The following is a 20,986-nucleotide window of genomic DNA, read 5'->3' as shown; positions in this document are numbered from 1 at the left end:
CAGCTAGCAGCCTGCTGCTATACTATGAACCTTGCTCTTAATAGAAAAAGACTTTTGTTTCTCAGTAACTTGGAGTGGTGAAGATTTTTTCCGCGAATTTTTTTCCATGTAAAACTTTTAACCGCGTGCAACTTTAAACATGGAAGTTGCTTTCCAATGATGTGTTCTTTTATATACAAATTCAACCAAGTCTTCGTTACCAACTGTAACAATGATGTGTTCAAGCATGGAAATTGCTCCCGATGATGTGTTCTTTTATACACAAATTCAGTCCAGGTTATCAACTGTACCTAGCGAAGTAGCAATCATGTGTGTCCATATCCGATTCTTATCCAGTCTATAGATTGTGTTCGTATTTGATTCCCGTACACCCTCACCACTATGCTGGGTTCGTAAGGACACAAGGTCAACCATTGAATCAACATTCACAATAGCATTCCTTCCAGATACTTCTCTATTCAGCAAACAGAATGGCTTGAATTCGCACTGCATGGCTTCCTACATGTATTTAGGTACCTATCATGTGAACCATATTACACAATGGGCCAGCGGTGTCACAGATAGCATAAACGTCGAAGCATCCATTCCAGAGTAACATAGATCGCAATTACAATCCGAGGCATAGTGCTCATGGCATGTTTGTACAAACACCCACGTACACCAAAATAATAGGAAACACGAAATGAGATACAACAGTCATACTACATAGTAGTTGGAAACCAAAAGCAAACCATCATGCGTCAAACTAAACTCACGAAATCGGGAAGCGCAAAACCTGGAAAACAGACAATTTTCATCACACAAGCTCTCCTTATGACAATGTAGAGAAAGCAAGCTCAGGTTTCATCACATAAGTCCTCCCTTATGACATGGTGAAGGCAAGCTCAGTATCTCCTCCTGGCAGGGCTCCTTGATCTGCAAAATTGGTCATGACAAATGTTAGCCGTAGCGACAACCAAACAAAAACATCAAAGATAGGAATAATGAATACCGTCATGAATGTAGTTAAACATACGTACAAGTATATAAAAACACAATCATAGCATGTTCCCAAATGCACAAGTATAAAGAAAAGGCATTAGTGCCTATAAAGCATGTAAATTGTTATTAGAAATGTTTCCGTGTATTCTGTGACTTAAATGGGTAAAACAATTTTTTTAACATTTTGACTGAAAACCTTTAAGTTGGAAGGCAACTACATACACATAAATTTCCCCTTGATGTGGCAAAGAATTAACAAATGGTAAGAGTACAAGGTCAAGATGGAGATATATCTAGTGGTCACACCCTTTAGGGTGCAACCAAGGAATACTTTTGTTTCACACGTACTGAATCTATAAGAAAAGCCCAAAAGCCTCAAGTTGAAAAATACATTGTATTTTCAATTCAATCTGCCTATGAATAAGTATAGCACTAATGTTACCATATCAAAGGAACATGATTGAGATATTATGAAAAATGTTAAACTATAAAAAAGGGACAAATATTACTATTCAGAGCAAACTTATCATTTTTCCCTATAAGCACTTCATGAGTTTGAATGACAGTACAACATTTTGTGGGCCACATCATCTCTTTCATATGGAACTTGTGTAACTTGATGCCCGAACCAAAAGTTCAACACAAATAAAGAGCCAGATGCACTTGATAATATCAAAAAAATATACCTCCTGCGAACATTTCTTCGCTTGACTGGGCCACTACTAAATGCCCAGTCAACATTTATTATCTGTGTAACAAGCTCAGTTCCGTCCATTGCTTTTATTGCAGCCTGGGCTTCGTCAAAGCTCTCATATTCAATCAAAGCATATCCCTGCATATGATAGACAGAAAACAGTTAAAACTACATCTTTCTTGTGTACATTGGTGATATTAGTCAGGTTGTATACAGAGTTAAGAAAAATCTACTTCTTGACATAAGGTTTCAGCTTTAAATAGAGAAACGAGCTATGAAAATTTGCCAGAATTTAGGAAGTAAATGCATATATGAATGGAAAAAATGATAGTTTCTCACATTCATTGGAAGCACACAGAACAAATATTATACACATAATCGTAGATCTGTTTACATGTACAGATTGCTTTCTATAATGTAAAAGGCTTATGAGAGTAAAAACTAAAGCAAAACTAGTACCAGCATGTGCCAACCACGTTTACAATAATAATTAGTTATCCAGGATAGTTCATGCAAATATGATAAAACCAGCTAAAACTTTCTTCATTTTGTTATCTTATAGTACCATGATAGCAAAATTCAGAAATCAAGTTTTCTAAACTGAAGGAAGGCAGATATCACATATCAAAATCCTGTTTTAAGGAGAAGTGGAAAACTCGAGAAGAAAATTGTAATACCAGTTTATGCCACAAGAATGTAACAATATAGCAACTATATTAACAAACTAAAAAAGATAAAAAATGGTTAAAAGGTTACTAAGAATCATGTTATGGCATCACTTTTATCCAAAAAAACACACTAAAGCCTAGTATCCTTAAGCAGCATCTTATTTTCTGTATGTCCAGGGATCTGTCATCTAAGGAGGTATAAGCACACATCTCACAGACTACTAAACAGAAACCATGCTTTAGTATTTAGCACGTTCCAGACTATATCAATTTAGTTTACTTTGTAGGTACCAACCTCCATGCTTCAAATGAACATGAAAAGGAAAAGTAAACCCTTTCATTCTTATAGCTTTATGATATAGTTCTTTGACAATTTTTGCTCAAGGAAGTATGACAGTTATGACCTTAATAATACCTGACTTTCCAACTTAAAGTCAAATTTGAATGATAGAAGGGAAATGTTCTGTAATCTTGCATCTGTCTTATAATCTAGCATACATTCTAGAAGCATAAGTAATGGCATTTTCCCTGCACATTTATTTGCAACAAAAAGATAACTACCTATATCAGACACAGGAACTGTTTGTAACACTTTGATAACCTTTTGCATATATTCAAAGAATACAGCAACTTGAATTTGGATAGAGTTCCCACAAAAGCAAGAACATGTGACAGAAATGAACAAATACTTACTTTGACAAACCCAGTACGACGATCTAAATTCAAGTGCAGGTTCTTGACCTGCCCAAATTCCCGGAAAGCATTATGTAGGTCATCCTCCTGTGCTTCTTCATGGACGCCGGTTACCAAAATAATCCACCCCTCAATAGCTGCAAACACACAGAAAAGGGGGCAAGTACATGAGCTATAGCAATAAGGTTTGATTGTCTTTGTAGCACTTGTTCAACCAAAGATATATAGTCATGGAAGTAATATACTTTGTTCTTTTTTAGTTGATAAACTTCCTTAAATTTGCATTTGAGCAAGAGCAAAGTGAACTACATATTTCAAAACCGAAGAAAGAAAGATGCATACCAACTTCAGGATATATACATTTTTACAGAGACATTACGTAAAGCTGTAAAATAAAAAAGTTGGTATGCATCTTTCAGGCAATAATTCTTTGACAAATAACAGAAACTTTGAGCTACAGAATTTCAGCCAACAACTAAAACTCCATACAAGCATCTGTAGTATTCTTACATGTAAGGCTCTAAACAAGTAATAATGCATGCATCTCATAATAGAGGACTTAATTACGATACAATTTGATCAATCCTTGGTCACAAACGGTACAACCAGCTTAAAAGTCTTCCAATATGTAATCATAAGACCGGAAAAGAATGAATAGTTTGACAAATGTAGCTTGTAGCACATGCCTCTAATTGGTATCTCAAATCTAACAATATATGACAAAACCACAAAGGAAAGGTCACATGTCAAAACATTATGCTCAGAACAACTTCCCCAATGATGTATCCCTGTTCTGAGCGCACGCGCACACAATCAATTCCAACTTTAGCATGCACTTATAACATCCAACCATTCCAAAGAGATAAGGAAACAACAATATTACTGCCATAAAATTGTTAACTTCTAGCACATTCACCTCAATCAGAAATGAGTAATGCTATACATACAGAACGCTCTACAAAAATTGTACTTACATGCTCACATAGACAGCAACAACCTTGCAATCTGATAAGTTGTTAATTGAAAGGTTTCATTTGCATAATTGGGTGGTAATACATCGGAATGTATGTCGTATTTCCAGAGAACATTTTGCAGGTGTAGCATTATTCGTCAGAAACAATGAATAGATTTGAAAGAAAGGTGGGAAAAAAAAGGTAAATCAACAAATCAGCATTTGCATTTGCAGTCCAATGTAGAATACCTAACCAATCAGTGTAAAGCATGAACAGTCGATTTTGGCAAATTTAATCCTTTCAATGCAGAAATAAAGGGCTATTTTTTATGTTACTCCTTTTGTCAGTCACTCATTTGGAGTTCCATCTCTAGCCTAACTCAATTTGCTTGGGACTAAAAGGCTTTGTTGTTGTCGTGTTTCTGTAATTATTTGAATGCAGAACCAATGCACAAAATTCATCCCAAATCCACATTAATAAGAAAATTTCAGAATGACAATACCTTTACCCAGAAGAATTTTGCAACATGCCAACTCAGAAACCAAAAGGAAGTGACCACAACAATTTAATAGCCTAGATCAAAGCTCCTTGCTGTTGCCATGCTTCAATTGTTCTCTACAAAGAATTGCTCCTAAAAATAGAACAGCTAGCAAACCCTCGAATCTATTGACCACTGAGCAAGGCAAACTACAGCGTCAGTTCTGAACCCTATCGCATGAGGTCCCGAGGTTTGTTACTGCCAACAAAGTAGCAACCTTTCAGAGCTTATAGCCCAGCACAGCCAGCAGGAAACATGTCGGCTTAGAATCGGCGAATCGCCCAACAAAATCAAACCCTACAAACCTCGCAAGATCGCAGCATCTGTTTCAAGCATAGCAAGATCTTTGGACACCAACAGCCAGAGTCGAATCCGGCCAAGAAAGGAGGGGCTACCGCCAAAACCACGTCAAGAAGCTACGCTCTGTGGGGATCGAAGCTGGAGAGGGAAAGGGGTCAAGGCCCAAGGAATCTTACATCTGAGGGGTCCAGGGCCGTCGTCGGAGCCGAGGGAGTCGAAATCGGCGCGGCCGGCTAGGGGGCGCGAGGAGGAAGGCTCCTCGCGAAATCCGCGGCCCTTGGTCTTGCGCGCGGCAGCGGTGGAGTCCCCGCCGGCGGCGATGGTGGAGCGCAGGCGGGGGGCGGCTGGGGCCGGGTTGACCTCGGGGGCGTCGTCGTCCATGAGGTCGTCGTCATCGGAGTCGAAGTCGACCACCTCCACGTCCCCCGCGTTCGCCGCCGCCATCGCCGCCTGCGTGCCTGTGGTGTTGTGTTAGGGTGCGGCGGCGGAGGCTAACGAGAACGAGAGGTTTCACGGCTGGACAGCTTTACAGGGGTTGAGGCGAGTTTGCGGGGGCCACGTCAGTTTAAGCATTTCAATTTTTTAATACCATTTGTAAATGTTTTCAAAAAGATATCTAGTCTAGTATTATTGTCAAAGGAAAACAAAAAAGCATATAATATAACATTCTTCACAAAATGAACTAATAATATGAAAATAAAATTATAATATGTGTCCACGCCTCCTTCGTCGACTATCGTATTCATAAAATAAACCACTAAAAAACAAAAGATAAATACAAGTCCTTGAGCCTCTCTTATTAAACGATCACATAACCATCTAGAAAAACTCACCATCATCAGTTTACCTTTGACCAACCATAAAAGGAGATAAATAAAGCGACCCTAGGTATTCAAGCCGTAACACAAAAAGCTACAAAACGCTAGGTATTCAAGATGGAGATGTAAAGGTAGAGCTGGCTCAGGCTCAATTCCATCTCTAGATCTGCCAATGGAGATGAAGTAGCTATTCTTTATAGGGTTAATTAGATCCATACTATTACAATTATCCGAGTTCACTGATCTGCCATTACAATTCGTCATATTAGAATCGTGCCATTACAATTTTACAACTCTTCCAAACATACCACTACTTACCCTTTCGATGTATTTCTAAAAAATTTTGGACCAAAATATTCTCAGACTTCTTCTTCCTCTAATCCCCTTTCTCTCCATCTCTCTCCCTCACCCCGCCGCCACATCCTCTATCCTCGGCGGCAGCGTAGGTCTCTTCCCTCGCTACCACCCGACGGTGCCCCTCCCAGCGTAGGTCTCTTCCCTCGCTACCACCCGACGGTGCCCCTCCCTCCTCTCCTCTCCTCAGCATGCAGGAGGAGCAAGGCGTGCATGCAGGACAAGGGGGGCACGAGGCACGCAGAGGAGGAGCAGCTCGCGGCACGCGTGGCCGGAGGAGTGGGAGGCGCGCGGCCCGAGGGGCGATGGGCGCGGGCGGCACGGCGGCAATGCTACATGGGCGCGCTAGCCACGCGGAGGACCGGGCAGCGCGCAGGAGGAGCCAACGGCGCGGCCAGCAGGGCTGCGTGCGGGTGGGCCGGGACGTTGCGCGGCGCGGGCGCTTGGGAGCAGCGTGCGGCGGCACTGCAGCCACGCGGGGCGTGGCGTGCGTGCGAGGCGCGGGACCCGACCCGGGCGTCCACCTCGATGACTGTGCGAGAGCTAGCAATCGGGCAACCATCGGAGATCCGGACGCCATGGAGAGAGATGAAGGAGAGAGGGGATTAGAGGAAAAAGAACACTAAGGGTATTTTGGTCCAAAATTTTTTAGAAACACATCAAAGGGGTAATTAGTGGTGTGTTTCGAAGAGTTGTAAAATTGTAATAGTACGGTTCCAAAATGACGAATTGTAATGGCAGATCAGTGAACTCGGACAATTATAATGGTATGGATCCAATTAACCCTTCTTTATACTACGGAGTAACACATAGGACTGAAAAGATAGTGTTAGAACCTATAACAAAATGAATAATAGGAACTATATTCTATGCTTGTTAGATGGGGCAACCCTACACTTCAAAAAGATGAGGAAAATAAACCTCTAAATAGCACTATACAACATGAAAGTAATAAAACCAGCAGTTGTAGATCCGTTTAAATTAAATGTCATGATCAGTTGCTTATTTTAACAAACAAGATTAGACATTATTGTTCATCCAAAACATTTAAAATTATGATCAATACAGATTAACATAAACTTCAGAACCCTAGCCTAATAACTCACAACGCACCGGTAGCTTTTCAGCACCATAAAAAAAGAGTGGGTCTCAAAAACACTCTAATTATTTTAATACATGTTGAAAAGAAACTACAACTTTTCTCGTGTCCATAGTAGAGACCTATGATTATTTTGACATTTTGTTGCAAAAGAAAACTTCCTCACCATGGGACCCCTTCAGCTTCTGTGTATATAATTATTATGGATTAATCGGTGGGTCCATAATACCGAACCTCGAGTGTAGTGATGAGGTTTACTTTTTAGAGAAAGTCAAAATAATTGTAGGTTATTGATTTACTCATAAAATTAACATTAATCATGAAAAAAATTAAGAAAGGTAATTTGTACATCCTTCCAACATCCAAAAAACAAATACCATGCTCATAAAACATTTGGAGTTAAGACACCATTAAAATAGTTTAAGTATTTAATTTTTCCTTTGGTCATATTGCAAACGATCACCCAAATAGAATCATACCCTTGAGTAGTCTTCGGTAACCCGGTGATAAAATCCATCCCAATATTTTTCCACTTCCATGATGGAATAGGCAAAGGTTGGAGAGTACCGGCCGGTTTGAGATGTACGGCCTTAACCCTTTGGCAAACATCGCACTCGGCGACGTATCGAGCGATTTCCCGCTTCATGCGAGTCCACCAAAACCTTTGCTTGAGATCTTGAAATATTTTGGTACTACCCGGATGAATAGAGAATTGAGAGTTATGAGCTTCACTAAGAATTAGATGCCTCAAGTTGTGATCCTTAGGCACGATAATACGCTTCCCAAAGAATAGGACTCCTTGATCATCACAAGAAAAACATTGAGCTTTACCCTCCTTCATTAAGGTACGAATTCGGGCCATACCTTTGTTATTCTTTTGAGTTTCCTTAATTTGATCGTAGAGGTCGGACTTGATTATAAGAGCACCAAGATATCCCTCCATGACCATTTCCATTTCAAGTTTCCGGAATTCATCACAAAGAGTATGAAGAGGAGGTCCCATAGTCAAACAATTGCATTGGGCCTTGCGGCTTAGTGCATCGGCAAGAACATTCGCCTTACCGGGATGATAGTGAACTTCATGATCATAATCTTTGATTAACTCAAGCCACCTACGTTGCCTCATGTTGAGATCTGATTGGGTGAAGATATATTTAAGACTTTTATGATCGGTGTAGATATTGCAATGATTACCAAGAAGATAGTGACGCCATATCTTTAGAGCATGGACAACGGCCGCAAGCTCCAAATCATGGGTTGGATAATTTTCTTCATGTTGCTTGAGTTGATGAGAGGCATAGGCCACCACTTGGCCTTCTTGCATAAGAACACAACCAGGACCGACGCGAGAGGCATCACAATGGACATCAAAGTTCTTGTGAATATTTGGTTGAACGAGAACGGGAGCGGTAGTAAGACGATCTTTGAGAGTTTGAAAGGCTTCTTCACAAGCTTGGGACCATTCAAACTTGACCCCATTTTTTAATAACTCGGTCATACGCTTGGCAATTTTTGAAAAGTTTTCTATGAACCGGCGATAGTATCCCGCAAGTCCAAGAAAACTCCGGATATCGGTGACATTTCAAGATTGTTTCCATTCAAGAACATCTTGCACCTTGCTAGGATCGATGGCGACGCCACCCTTGGAGAGAACGTGACCAAGAAAAGATACTTTCTCAAGCCAAAACTCGCACTTGCTAAACTTGGCATATAGACGATGCTTCCGAAGTTTTTGCAATACAATCTGGATGTGGTGAGCATGATCATCTCGAGTCTTCGAATAGATAAGAATATCATCAATGAAGATAATATCGGTGTTTTACTGGCTGCCCACCAAAGGGTATACCCAAGGTGGTAAATTTAGGTGAGGAGACACCGAGATCAGGAACTCGAAGGTGCAAGGAACACAAGATTTAGACAGGTTCGGGCCGCGAGATGCGTAATACCCTACGTCCTGTATGGTGGTTTGTATTTCCTTGGGTGTAGAATGATCTGTTTTGCGGGGGTTTCTGCCCCCCTTATATATCCGGGAGGTCAGAGTTACCTGAATCCTAACCGACACTAGCCAAGGAATTATACCAGAATATATCTCGAGTAGATTCCTTCTGTATCGACTAGCTTTATCTCCTACTCAAACGAGAAGAAAACAACTTAAATAAGAGATAAGAGAGGCTCTATCTCTTAACTCTATTTAAACTACATTATGTGCACAGCCCCGTGGCCCCGGGTCTGACAAGCACCCGAGCTCTTAGTAGCTGAGTACTGCAGGCTTCTCGAGTACTTTCGAAGTAGTATTCAGCTTCTTGCAAAGCTCCGTCTTGAAATTTTTCTTCGAGTACTTACTTAGCTGCATCGAAGCTACGAGGTGCTCATGCCCCGAATTATTTCTTTAGTATGGTGTGCGATTGAAAAATCGCACTCCATATGGAGTAGCCCCCGAGCCTTAGGTTGAATCGGAGAATCAGGCTGAGGATCGCATTAGTCTTGAATCTTCCTTACTTACTTTTTCAAAATAAATTCGAAAAAATAAGTAGTCGATGCCACGTATCCCGCAGCCCCGAGCTTTGAATCCAAATCTCTTAGGTTTGGAAATAAGGATCCAAAAGTCGTGGCATGCAGTGAAAAAATATCCCCAAATAACTGGTGTGATGGTACAAATGGTGGAAATTAAATCTGGAATTCGAAAAACCCTTTTTTCAGGATAGTTAACCCTAAAAAATGATTAATCGAATATTTTATCTAAACAATCCACCAAATGACCCCTCATTGTCGGTGTTTAACCGGCTGCCCACCGAGGGATATACCCAAGGTGGTAATTTTGGGTGAGGAGACGCCGAGATCAGGAACTCGAAGGTACAAGGAACACAAAGCTTAGACAGGTTCGGGCCGTCAGGTGCGTAATACCCTACGTCCTGTAGTGGTTTGTATTGCCTTAGGTGTAAGTTGATCTAGAGATCGTGCTTTGAGAGGGGTCCCTGCCCTCCCTTATATATCCGAGAGGCCAGAATTACAAAGATACTAACCAACACCAGCTAAGGAATCGTACCAGAACATATCTCGAGTAGATTCTCTCTGTATCGGTTAGCTCTATCTCCTACTTAAACGGGATAAAGCTCCGGGTCTGACAAGCCCCCGAGCTCTTCGTAGCTGAGTACTGCAGGCTTATCGAGTACTTCCGAAGTAGTCTTCGACTTCTTCAAAAGCTTCGCCTTGAAGTCCTTCTTCGAGTACTTGCTTGGCTACATCGAAGCTATGAGGTGCTCATGCCCCGAATTTTATTCTTAATATGGTGTGCGATTTGAAAAATCGCACTCCATATGGAGTAGCCCCCGAGCCTTAGGTTGAATCGGAGAATCAGGCTGAGGGTCCGATTAGTCTGTAATCCTCCTTATCCTTCAAAGAAATTTGAAAAATAAGTAGTCGATGCCACGTATCCCGCAGCCCCCGAGCCTTGAATCCAAATCCCACAAAATTGGAGATAAGGATCCGAAAACCGTGGCATGCAGGCTAAAAAATGACAACTTGTGAAATTACCAAAGTGATGATACAGATGATGGAAATTAGATCATGAATTCGAAAACCCCCTTTTTTCGGGCGAATTAACCCTGAAAAAATGAGTAGTCAAATATTTAATCCAAATAGTCCACCAAATGACCCCTCAGCTTCGGAATATTCCCAAAAACGACGCTTGAGCTTCAGAACAGTAAATTTTCCCCACTCCGCTGGTTATTTAACCCCGTGGCAGCAGTGAGAAAAACTGCGCGTCCAATCTGCATTTTGCGAAGATCCACAAAAATTCCCAATCAGAGCCACGCGCCGCCGCCATCCCCCCCAAAGAAATCCCCAACCCTGATCTCCCCGCCCCTCTCCCCGCAGCCCCCGAGCATCTCGTGGCAAGCGAATCGGAGATGGCGCCCAAGAAATCAGAGATCGAAGGGAAAAAGAAGGAGGCGCAGCCGTCGACCGGAGAGTGGCCATACAGTAAGTGCTCCCTCACCGATCTAAATAGGCTAGTTTCCAAGGGGTTACTGCAAGAGAAGAATCTTGTCAACTGGCGCCCCTCTTTCCGTGAACCTTTTCCTATGGAAAATATTGAGGAAATCGTCACATTTTACCATTTTGCCGAACGGGGATTGGCCCTCCCCTCTTGTTCTTTCTTCCGTGGCCTTCTTTGCTATTACGGGCTTGAGCTCCATCATCTCAACCCGAATTCCATCTGCCATATTTCTATTTTCATCCATTTCTGTGAAGCCTTTCTCGGAATCGAGCCCCACTGGGATCTTTTCCGCTTCCTCTTCCGCGTCAAACCCCAGCCTACCTCAAAAAAACTTTCTGTTGTAGGGGGCGCCGGCATTCAATTGCGTCAGCAGGTCGGCGAAAGATACCTCTCATACAAATTCCCCTCCAACCTTCCCGGTTGGAAGAACCATTGGTTCTATACTAAAAATCATGCCCCCCCAGCTCCCCGGAAAAACAAATAACCCACCTGTAGTGAGGCCGGAGTGGAATCTTGAATTGTCCAGGGGAGACATGGATCAAGTCGAGGAGCTTTTAGACATCATAGAGGCACACAAGATGACGGGGGTGACCGACGCTTCCGTTATGTTTTCTTTCTTCAAACGCCGAGTCCAATCGATCCTACAGTGCCACCGACTTGGATTCGAGTACACAGGCTCTGAAGATCCATCTCGCATGTGCGCAGAGGAGTTGTCAGACGATGCCGCCCTCCTCCGAGTCAGACGAGTGCTGCTAGACGTGGACGCCGTGCCGTACGTGTCGGAACTATTTACCGCACGGAATTCGCCCAAACCTGTAAGTACTCGACTACTTTTTGTTGAAATCTACTTCTGTTATGCCATCGCTAACTGAAAGCCTTCTGCAGGGAAACACAGAGCTCTACCGCAGCTACCCGCCATGACCCGATATCCCCCGGCCAGACCACCTCCTCCCCAGCGCCGCTGTAGAAGCCAAAAGGGCTCGCATAGCTGTGGCTCAGCGCAGCAGCGGGTCCACAGAGGATGTGAGCCCTCAGGCGGAGGAGGAAGCTGAAGGGGAAGCGCGACGGGACAACTCCTTCGAGCCAGTCGTGGAGTTGGCCGACGCTTTGCCGCTGGTGCCGTAGGGTCGTCGGATAGCGCGGAAGCGGAAGGCGCAAGAAATCGAATCTTCCGGGTACTTGTTGTTGCCTTGTTGTATTGCTATATGTTGATACTGTGTCGTGCTTACACTGTCCTCCTGTAGTCCTTCTGCCTCCTCCTCTCGGGCCGAGCCTGAAGAAGAAGAAACAGCTCCATCGGCCGCCGCAGTCGTCACCATCGCCGTGGCGGGGACCACGCCATTGGCTGGTGAAACCCCGCCACCCGCAACGGAAATGCCACAACAGGCCTTGCGGGTGAAAAGGGCCATCAAGAAGAAGTCTACACTGTAAGTTTGCCTCTGGTTGCACAATATATATTTGGATCGTTCGACTTGTGTGTTGTCTGACTTCGACTTCATTAGAGCTGCAAGCGCCGCGGACCTCCAGCTGACGCCGGCCTCGGCTACCCCGGCCCCCGGGTCTTCGACCCAAGAAGAATCTTCAGGCGCGGGACCTATCACGGCGGCTCCAGCCCCCGAGCCGTTGGCCCCCGCGGAGCCAGCCCCCGAGGCGGACGCGACGCTGCCCGACTTGCCGCCCCCCGAGCTCCAACAAGGCGACACCGGAGCTGGTGGTGTGGAACAAGTCGAGGCTCCAGATGCCGCTTCAGCGGATGGCACAGGTAAGCATCTGACCGCCCACGGCTAATTGCCGAGACCCAGGTGCAGTATTCTGAAAAACATGTGCACTTGTAGGTGCTCAGCCTGCACCCCCTGAAGAAGCTGCTGGGACGTTAAAGAGTCCCCGAGAAATGCTGAAAGCCGGGCCCGGAGACAAGGACATCATCGACACCGAACTGGTGGATGACCCGAAGCTGATAGCCGAGAACATAAAGGGCTTTAGGAGAGCTTACAAAGAACTGTATGACTTTACCATGGTAAGTCCCAAGTGCTTGTCTGCTTGTATGCGTTGTCAAGTAGTTGTGACTTGACCTCCTCCTCTATGCAGGATGTGATCACTGACTCCCGGAGGAAATCAGAAAAACTGCGGGAAGTTGTAAGTGATCACCAAGAACTTGCTGCTCTGGAAAGACGCATTGATGACAAGAAGACGAAGAACTTGCATCTCGAGAAAGCCAACTTCGAGCTCCAGCGACAACTCGAGGAGCAGAAGAAGGCGCTCGAGGCGCAAAAGAACGCGCACCAGGAGCAGCTCAAGGAGCAAAAGAAAGCGCACCAAGGTAAGCCATTGCTTCCCTCGAGTACTTGCATTGAACGACACATCCTGGATTCTGAAAAACTTTCTGCCACAGAACTTAGGAGAATCTTAATGAGTAAAGAAGAGCTACTTACTGATGTGAAGAACCTGCTCTATCGCCGTACAGATGACGTCAAGAGGTTGCAGAAGGTGATCGGCGACACTGAACGACAGTTCGTCGACTGCCTTCAGCGAATCAAGACGCTGGGCAAGGAGAAGGAGCAGCGACAGAGGGAGCTCGAAGACCTCAGGGGGGCCGCCCAGGAGCTGGTGGACATGGTGGATCCACCGGAGGAAGGTGAAGCAAACCCCCGGCCCTTGCTGGAGCGGCTCCGCGAAGCCCCGAAGAAAGTATTCAAATTCCTCTCCGAGGCTCCTATCGCATGTGTCAGCAACGCCCTCGCGATTGTGAAGTCCTTCCTGCCAAACGCGCAGCTGGAAATATTTGCTCAAGGATTGGCAACGGACTGCACCGAGGATCAGTTTGACGGATACCTCGTAGAAGCCCAACCTGTATCAGAACGTATAGTTCAAAGTGTAGTGCAGGATTAGGGTGTAAAAAACAAGTACTCATTCCCTGTATAAATGTTGTATTTGATGCCTCTACTTGTGTTTGTGCCATGGTTGAATTGGAATCCAGGCTCAAAGGCTAAGTAGTAGACACTACCCTGGGTGCAGCGACCCAGAAGGTAGTCATAGCTCCAAGCGGGTACTCATCTAACAAGTTAGCTGCAACTCGACTGAGCGAGTCTAAACTGTTAGGAAAGAACACGAGCATCATCGCGGAACTGCCTTGCGTAAGGCAGAGAAACAAAACTACCCCGAGTGCATCGACTCTGGGTGTAGTCGAAGTCGCTCCTCATATGAGCGCGCTCCTTGAGTTAGCTAAGAACCGGACGGACGGTTCGAACTCGTTGGGAGCAAACGCGGGCATCACCGCAACTCTGCCGTGTTTGTGGCAAAAACAAAACTACCCTGAGTTCAACAACTCGGGATGTAGTCGAGGTAGCTCTTTACACGAGCCCATCCAACAAGCTGGGTATAAACCAGTCGAACGGATCGATTTGTTGGGATAGATGTGACTACTGTCGCGTGCGACCATCCAAGGCCGCGGCGGAAGTCGAGCCGTAGAAGATATGAACGGAGCGGTCGGTTACGTCGAAACATGAAATGGATAGGATATAAACGTGGCCGTGGCCTCCGTACAATTCTCGACAAGAAGCTGATTTATGTAAATGTTGCAAGTGGCCGTAGCCTCCGCATGTTTACAGAGAAATTTTCGACCCGAATCTTGTGGCACGTAGCCTCCAAACTGATTCGAGGAAGGGAGGCCATCTAAGCCCCCGGAGATTCAGCTATCTCCGGACATCTCCTCATGGGTAAAACTTGCGCAGGTTCTGGATGTTCCAAGAGTTCGGAACATCGTGACTCCGGGATATTGTAGTCGATAAGACCCTGGTCTTGTAACCTGTTTGACGACAAATGGGCCCTCCCACCTTGAATTGAGCTTGTGTAGGCCGGACTCATCTTGAATGCGACGCAAGACCAAGTCACCGATGCTGAATGACCGCTCTCTCATGTTGCGATCATGATATCGCCGGATCCCCTGCAGGTATCGGACTGACTGAACAAGAGCAGTGCAGCGGGCCTCTTCGACAGAATCGAGCTCTAATTGCCTCGCCTCGTCTGCCTCGCCTTCATTGTACATTTCAACCCTTGGGGACTTCCACATGATATCGGCCGGTAAGATAGCCTCAGATCCGTATACGAGGAAGAAAGGCATTTGTCCTGTGGCTTTAGACGACTGAGTCCGAAGCCCCCAGACAACATGTGGCAGCTCATGTATCCATTTGCCCCCTTCTTACTGTTTTCATCGTAGAGTCTCTTCTTGAGGCCGTCGATTATCAAACCGGTCGCCCTTTCGACTTGTCCATTGGCCCTTGGGTGTGCGACCGAGACATATTTAACCTTGATGCATGCATTCTCGCAGAATTCCCAGAACTGGTTGGCCGTGAAATTGGATCCCAAGTCTATGATGATGGTATTGGGGAAGCCGAAGCAGTGCAAGATATCCGAGATGAAGTCAACAACCCGATCTGGTGTGAGCTTGGCTATCGGCTTGTACTCAATCCACTTGGTAAACTTGTCGATAGCCACCAGAACATGGGTGAAACCGCCTGGCGCCGTTGTGAAGGGCCCAATCATGTCGAGGCTCCAACAAGCAAAGGGCCAGGAAGGCAGTATGGTGATGAGGCTGTGGGCTGGAACATGCGGCTGTTTGCCGAAAAATTGATAGTTTTGGCACCTGCGCACGAGATCCTCCGTGTTAGATACTACAGGGGGCCACCAAAAACCAGCCCTCTATGCCTTCCCCACCAGCGTTCTTGAAGCTGTGTGGTTACCGCAGACACCCTCGTGGATCTCCCGCAATATGTCGTAACCTTCTTCCTTTGTGACGCACTTCATGAGAACACCTGGCCGAGCGCCGCGCCGATAGAGCTTCCTGTTGACCAGGACAAAACCCTTGCTTCTGCGCATGACGCGTGCCGCCTCTGCGCTTCTGGCATCAATTCCTGCGGGTAACTTTTGATCTCGAATGAAGTCAATAAAAGCCTCTCGTCAGTCCTCTTGCAGCACCATAACCTCTCGATCGGGTTGTTGGGGACCCGCGTCGATGGTTACCTGCGAACAAGACTTGATGGATGGCTGCTTGAGCTCCTGGACGAAAACTCCTGGTGGGACCTGAGCACGTGTCGACCCCAATTTGGACAAAGTATCTGCGCCAACATTGTGCTCTCGTAGCACGTGATGAACCTCCAAGCCGGAAAATTTGTTGACTTGCTGCACCACAAGAAGAGAATCGCCATACACAAGTAGTCGCTTGATCCCTAGTGATATTGCCAAACGAAGCCCGTGAAGCAAGGCTTCATACTCGGCTTCATTGTTGGATACCGCCCACAAGATCTGAAGGATATACTTCAATTGTTCTCCTCGTGGAGAAATAAGCAGAACTCCAGCGCCGCCGCCGTCGAGCTTGAGGGACCCATCAAAGTACATGGTCCAGTATTCTGGCTTATCGACCGGAGTTGGGACTTGATTCTCCCTCCATTCAGCCATGAAGTCGACTAGAACTTGAGACTTGATTGCAGTGCGTGGCTTGATGTCGATTGACAAAGCCCCCAGTTCCACGGCCCACTTTGATATACGCCCAGTGGCATCTTGATTATAAAGAATATCAGCCAGCGGGAAATCCGTAACCACAGTGATCTTGTGCTCGTCGAAATAATGGCGCAGCTTTCTTGATGCGATTAGAATTGCATATAAAAGCTTTTGAACGGCGGGGTATCGTACCTTGGATTCGGAGAGTACCTCGCTGACGAAGTAGACAGGCCTCTGCACTCCAAATGCATGGCCTTCCTCGTCTCGCTCGACTACAATAGCACTGCTGACAACATGAGTTGTTGCCGCGATGTAGAGTAGTAGATCCTCCCCCGGCAATGGTGCTGTAAGGATCGGAGGTGACTGAAGGTGATGTTTCAGATCCTGTAGGGCCCGCTCGGCCTCCTCCGTCTATTGGAACTTATCTTGGCATTTCAGGAGCTTGAAGAAGGGTAGTCCTCTCTCCTCGAGTCAGGAGATGAACCTGTTCAGGGCTGCCATACAACCTGTTAACTTTTGCACATCCTTGATTGTGGCCGGAGTCTCCATATCAGTGATGGCCGTGATCTTTACAGGGTTGGCTTCAATGCCCCGGTTGCTAATGATGAACCCGAGCAATTTCCCTGAAGGTACTCCAAAAACGCACTTAGTAGGATTGAGTTTCCACCGAAATCTGCGCAGACTGCTAAATGTTTCCTCCAAATCTGCGATCAAGTCATCGGAATCCCTGGTCTTGATGACCACGTCATCCACATAGGCTTCAACATTCCGGTGCAGCTGATCCGCGAAGCACATCTGGATCGCGCGCTGTGAGGTTGCTCCTGCATTCTTCAACCCGAAGGACATGGTTTTGTAGGCATATGTCCCGTACGGGGTGATGAATGCAGTCTTGATTTGGTCCTCCTCCTTGAGCGCAATCTGATGATATCCTGAATAACAATCAAGAAAATAAAGAAGGACACAACCAGCCGTCGAATCGACAACTTGGTCAATGCGCGGCAGCCCAAAGTGGTCCTTTGGGCAGTGCTTGTTGAGATTAGTGTACGCACATTCTCCATTCATTGTTCTTTTTCTTTACAAGAACGGGATTAGCTACCCACTCTGGATGGATTACTTCTTTAAATCCAGCCGTGAGAAGTTTAGCTATCTCCCGTTTGATGGCCTCACGCTTATCGTGAGCAAACCTTCGCAGGCGTTGCTTCTTAGGCACAGCCTTTGGGTGTACATTCAAAGCATGCTCGATCAACTCCCTGGGCACCCCTGGCATATCCGCTGGTTTCCACGCGAATATGTCTCGGTTAGCCCGAAGGAAGCTGACGAGTGTGAGTTCCTATTTGTCACCTAAGCCCGCGCTGATGACGGCGGTTTTAGATAAATCTCCCTCCTGGAGCTGGATCGTGTTGAGGGCCACGTCGTCAGTCGACTGGATGCTCGACTTGCTGGCCTTCTTGGAGGGAATCTCCAGCCTGGACTGGGATAGCTACTGCGTGGCCGCGAGTACTTCTCCGGAAGCATCTGGCACACGAGTAGTCGAGGCGTACTGTATTGCCTCCTGATTGCAGTCATACGACTTCTTCAAGTCGCCTCGGAGAGTAAGAACTCCACTTAACCCTGGCATCTTGAGAAGTAGATAAACGTAATATGGCACTGCTATGAACTTGGCAAGTGCCGGACGGCCCAAAATTTATGGTAAGAAGATTCGAAGTTAGCTACTTCGAACTTGATAAACTCAGTGCGGTAGTTCTCCCTCGTGCCGAAGGTGACTGGGAGGACGACCGTACCAAGTGGGTGTGCCGCGTTACCTGGGACGATGCCGTAAAAAAGGGACTTGCTGGGAACCAGCATGTCCTTGAAATCCAACCCCATCTTCCTCAAAGTGCTGATGAAGTTGAGGTTGAGCCCGCTTCCACCATCGATGAGGACCTTGGTGAGCTTGACCTCCGCCACCACAGGGTCGAGGACCAAGGGGAACTTTTCGGGTTCCGAAAAGCTCGTCCATTGGTCGTTGCGGGAGAACGAGATGGGGACCTCCGACCAACGGAGTGGTCATGGTACCGCCGGCTCGACGGACATGATCTCCCGGAGAAGCAGCTTCTGGTCCCGCCTGGAGCTAAAGTCCTCATCTCCCCCGAAGATGACATTGACGACCTTCGACACGTCCTGGAACTTCGGGTTGCGCCCTTGGTCGTCGTGGTCGTCATCCTCGGGTTCTTTGTCCGCAGGCTTCTTGTTCTTCTTACCACCACCGGAGTTGCTGAACGTCCTCCGAAGGTGGTAGCAGTCAATGGCAGCATGATTGGCACCTGGGTGCCATGGGCACTTTTTCTGCAGGAGCTTCTCGAACTCCTCCTGCGTTGTCGACTTCTTGCCCCGCGAAGGACAATCCATAGCTTTCGTTTCTGGGGTGAACCCGAAAAGTCCCGTTGGCCTTTGTTGTTGCGGTTGTCGTTTGGGTGCCTCAGGTTGCTATCTTGATGCCGCGGGAACCGCTCCCGCATCTTCTCCTCCTGTTCGGACCAATCGTGCATCATATCATGAAGGCCCACAACGGTCTTCGGCCTGTTCCGCCCAAAATCTCTGTAGATGCCTGGATCGGTGATGCCGTTGTAGAAGCAGTCGATGATGTCATCCTCCGAAATGTTCGCGATGGTGGCGCGGACGTCGAAGAAGTGACGTGTGTAGGACCGCAGGAGCTCGTTATGTTCCTGTTTACACTGAGCAAGATCGTGACGAGTACTTGCACGAGCGATCGCTCCCTGGAAGTTGTCGATGAAGACCTTCTTGAGTCGCTCCTAGGAGTCGATGGAGTTGCTGCTGAGGCTCTCCAGCCAGGTGAGCGGTGCAGGGTCCAAAGCCATCGGAAAGTAGACGACTTTGGTGATGTTCGAGCCCCCTGCGACCTCAATGGCCGTGGAGTAACAACGGAGCCACTGCTGAGGAGACTGCTTGCCGTCGTACTTGGTGATGCCGATCGGCTTGAAGCCCTCAGGGTACTTATAGCTACTGAATCGCGCAGAGAAAGTAGGAAAATGATCACTGCAATCAGTCCCTTCAGTCTCGACTTCTTCACGTACCTTACGCTTGGAGGAGATCACAGTCCGCGCATCGCGGCCTTCATTAATGTGCTAGCGCAAGTCTTCTGTAGGAGGCCGATGATTGGCCTATCGCGGGTTACCCCCCGAAGGTGGCTGTTGCCTCCCGCCAGGGGCCTGGCTCCCGCAAGCGTTGTTGTTGTGGCTGGGTTGAAGTCGAGGGCGACCGCCATCCGTTCGGCTGTGAGCCTGGCTCTGACTCTCACCCACACGCTCCTTCCTGATGGTGGAAGCTGGATTTTGTTGATCCAACTGGATCCAGGCCCTCTGTGCGTAAAGGAGTGCTTGGCGCACGTCCGGATCATGGCTACGCTCGAGGATGGCCGTAACCCTGGCAATGTTAGCCACCGGGGTCCTGAAACCCTGTTCACTTACGGCGACAAACTCAGGGTCAAGCTCGCTATACATAGATCACCTGCGCTCGTTGGCCCTCCTTCACCGAATTGCGCGGGCCCTGTTCCTGGCCCTCCGCGCCTCGCAATCGGCGTCGTTCTCTTCGCCAGCGTTGGCAATGGCCTCATCTTCAGAGATCGCTTCAAAGTCGGTGATGGGAAAACCACCATTAACCTCGCCTTCTTCCGCCATTAGCACCTGGCGGGAGGTGAGCTCGTGAGAGCTCAGGTCGACTAGTTCAGTCGACCCCTCCGCCGCGGTAGCCAACAGCCTGCCCTCTTGAAAGGGTAGGGGCTCGAGGTGAGCCACAAGTTGACACTCAGCCTCGAGTAGATCGGAGAGCGCCATGCCCCTCCAATGTACAATGCGCCCCTCCAGCATGGAGGTGATCACCAGTTCACTGGCACCAAAACAACCCGAAGCCCCCCAACACCCGGTGGCTTCAGGCCTTCTGTCCTAGAGCAGAAAGTCCAGGTCCTTCTCTAGCATAGAGAGGGACCTAGAGACGTTGGCCTCCTGGAGATCAGTGGCCGGATTGCGTGAACCGAGTTGGGATCGGTTATGCGGGTCCCTAGATTGGAATGAGTCCAACCCAGGGGAAGTTGCTGCAACGCTGGAAGAGGTCGAGCCTGGAGCAGACCCCATCTCAATCTTTTTTGCAGAAGCACAGGTTGACAAGTTGTCGAGATCGTCGACGAACTTGTCAAGGTCGTTGCGGAGATCCACAGCGGAAGTCTTTGGCTTCATGTCGACGAGGAATCGCCGAAAATCGCCCACACCATCTGTGATGAAGATCCACGAGCCAAAAACAAATGTCATGCCCTGAGAGGGAACTGACATGGTGAATTTGAAAGACGCCATCGAGCTCGCTGATGGATCTTCGACGCGTCCCCTACCTGGCGCGCCAGCT

General features: G+C 47.1%; 1 protein-coding gene across 1 annotated transcript; it reads right to left on the bottom strand.

Moving 5' to 3' along the window:
- Positions 1–554: 554 nt before the first annotated feature.
- Positions 555–5,362, bottom strand: LOC112896022 (RNA-binding protein Y14A). Its single transcript, XM_025964058.1, has 4 exons — positions 5,004–5,362; positions 3,037–3,173; positions 1,668–1,813; positions 555–915 (listed from the first exon to the last, which is right to left on the bottom strand). Exons 1-4 carry the CDS (start codon positions 5,269–5,271, stop codon positions 885–887), a joined length of 582 nt encoding a protein of 193 aa, XP_025819843.1. The 5' UTR covers positions 5,272–5,362; the 3' UTR covers positions 555–884.
- Positions 5,363–20,986: the final 15,624 nt, after the last annotated feature.

Source organism: Panicum hallii, chromosome 5 (genome assembly GCF_002211085.1).
Source record: "Panicum hallii strain FIL2 chromosome 5, PHallii_v3.1, whole genome shotgun sequence".
NCBI classification, from domain to species: domain Eukaryota; kingdom Viridiplantae; phylum Streptophyta; class Magnoliopsida; order Poales; family Poaceae; genus Panicum; species Panicum hallii.
This window is presented reverse-complemented; position numbering and strand designations above follow the sequence as displayed.

What these genes read in the sequence shown, in the direction of transcription:
- LOC112896022 (XM_025964058.1), bottom strand. Translation starts at nt 5,271, where the DNA reads ATGGCGGCGGCGAACGCGGGGGACGTGGAGGTGGTCGACTTCGACTCC. An exon ending in CGGCCCTGGACCCCTCAGAT is followed by an intron (nt 3,174 to 5,003) that starts GTAAGATTCCTT and finishes GTGTGTTTGCAG; the next exon opens with CTATTGAGGGGTGGATTATT. An exon ending in CGAAGAAATGTTCGCAGGAG is followed by an intron (nt 916 to 1,667) that starts GTATATTTTTTT and finishes CCAATTTTGCAG; the next exon opens with ATCAAGGAGCCCTGCCAGGA.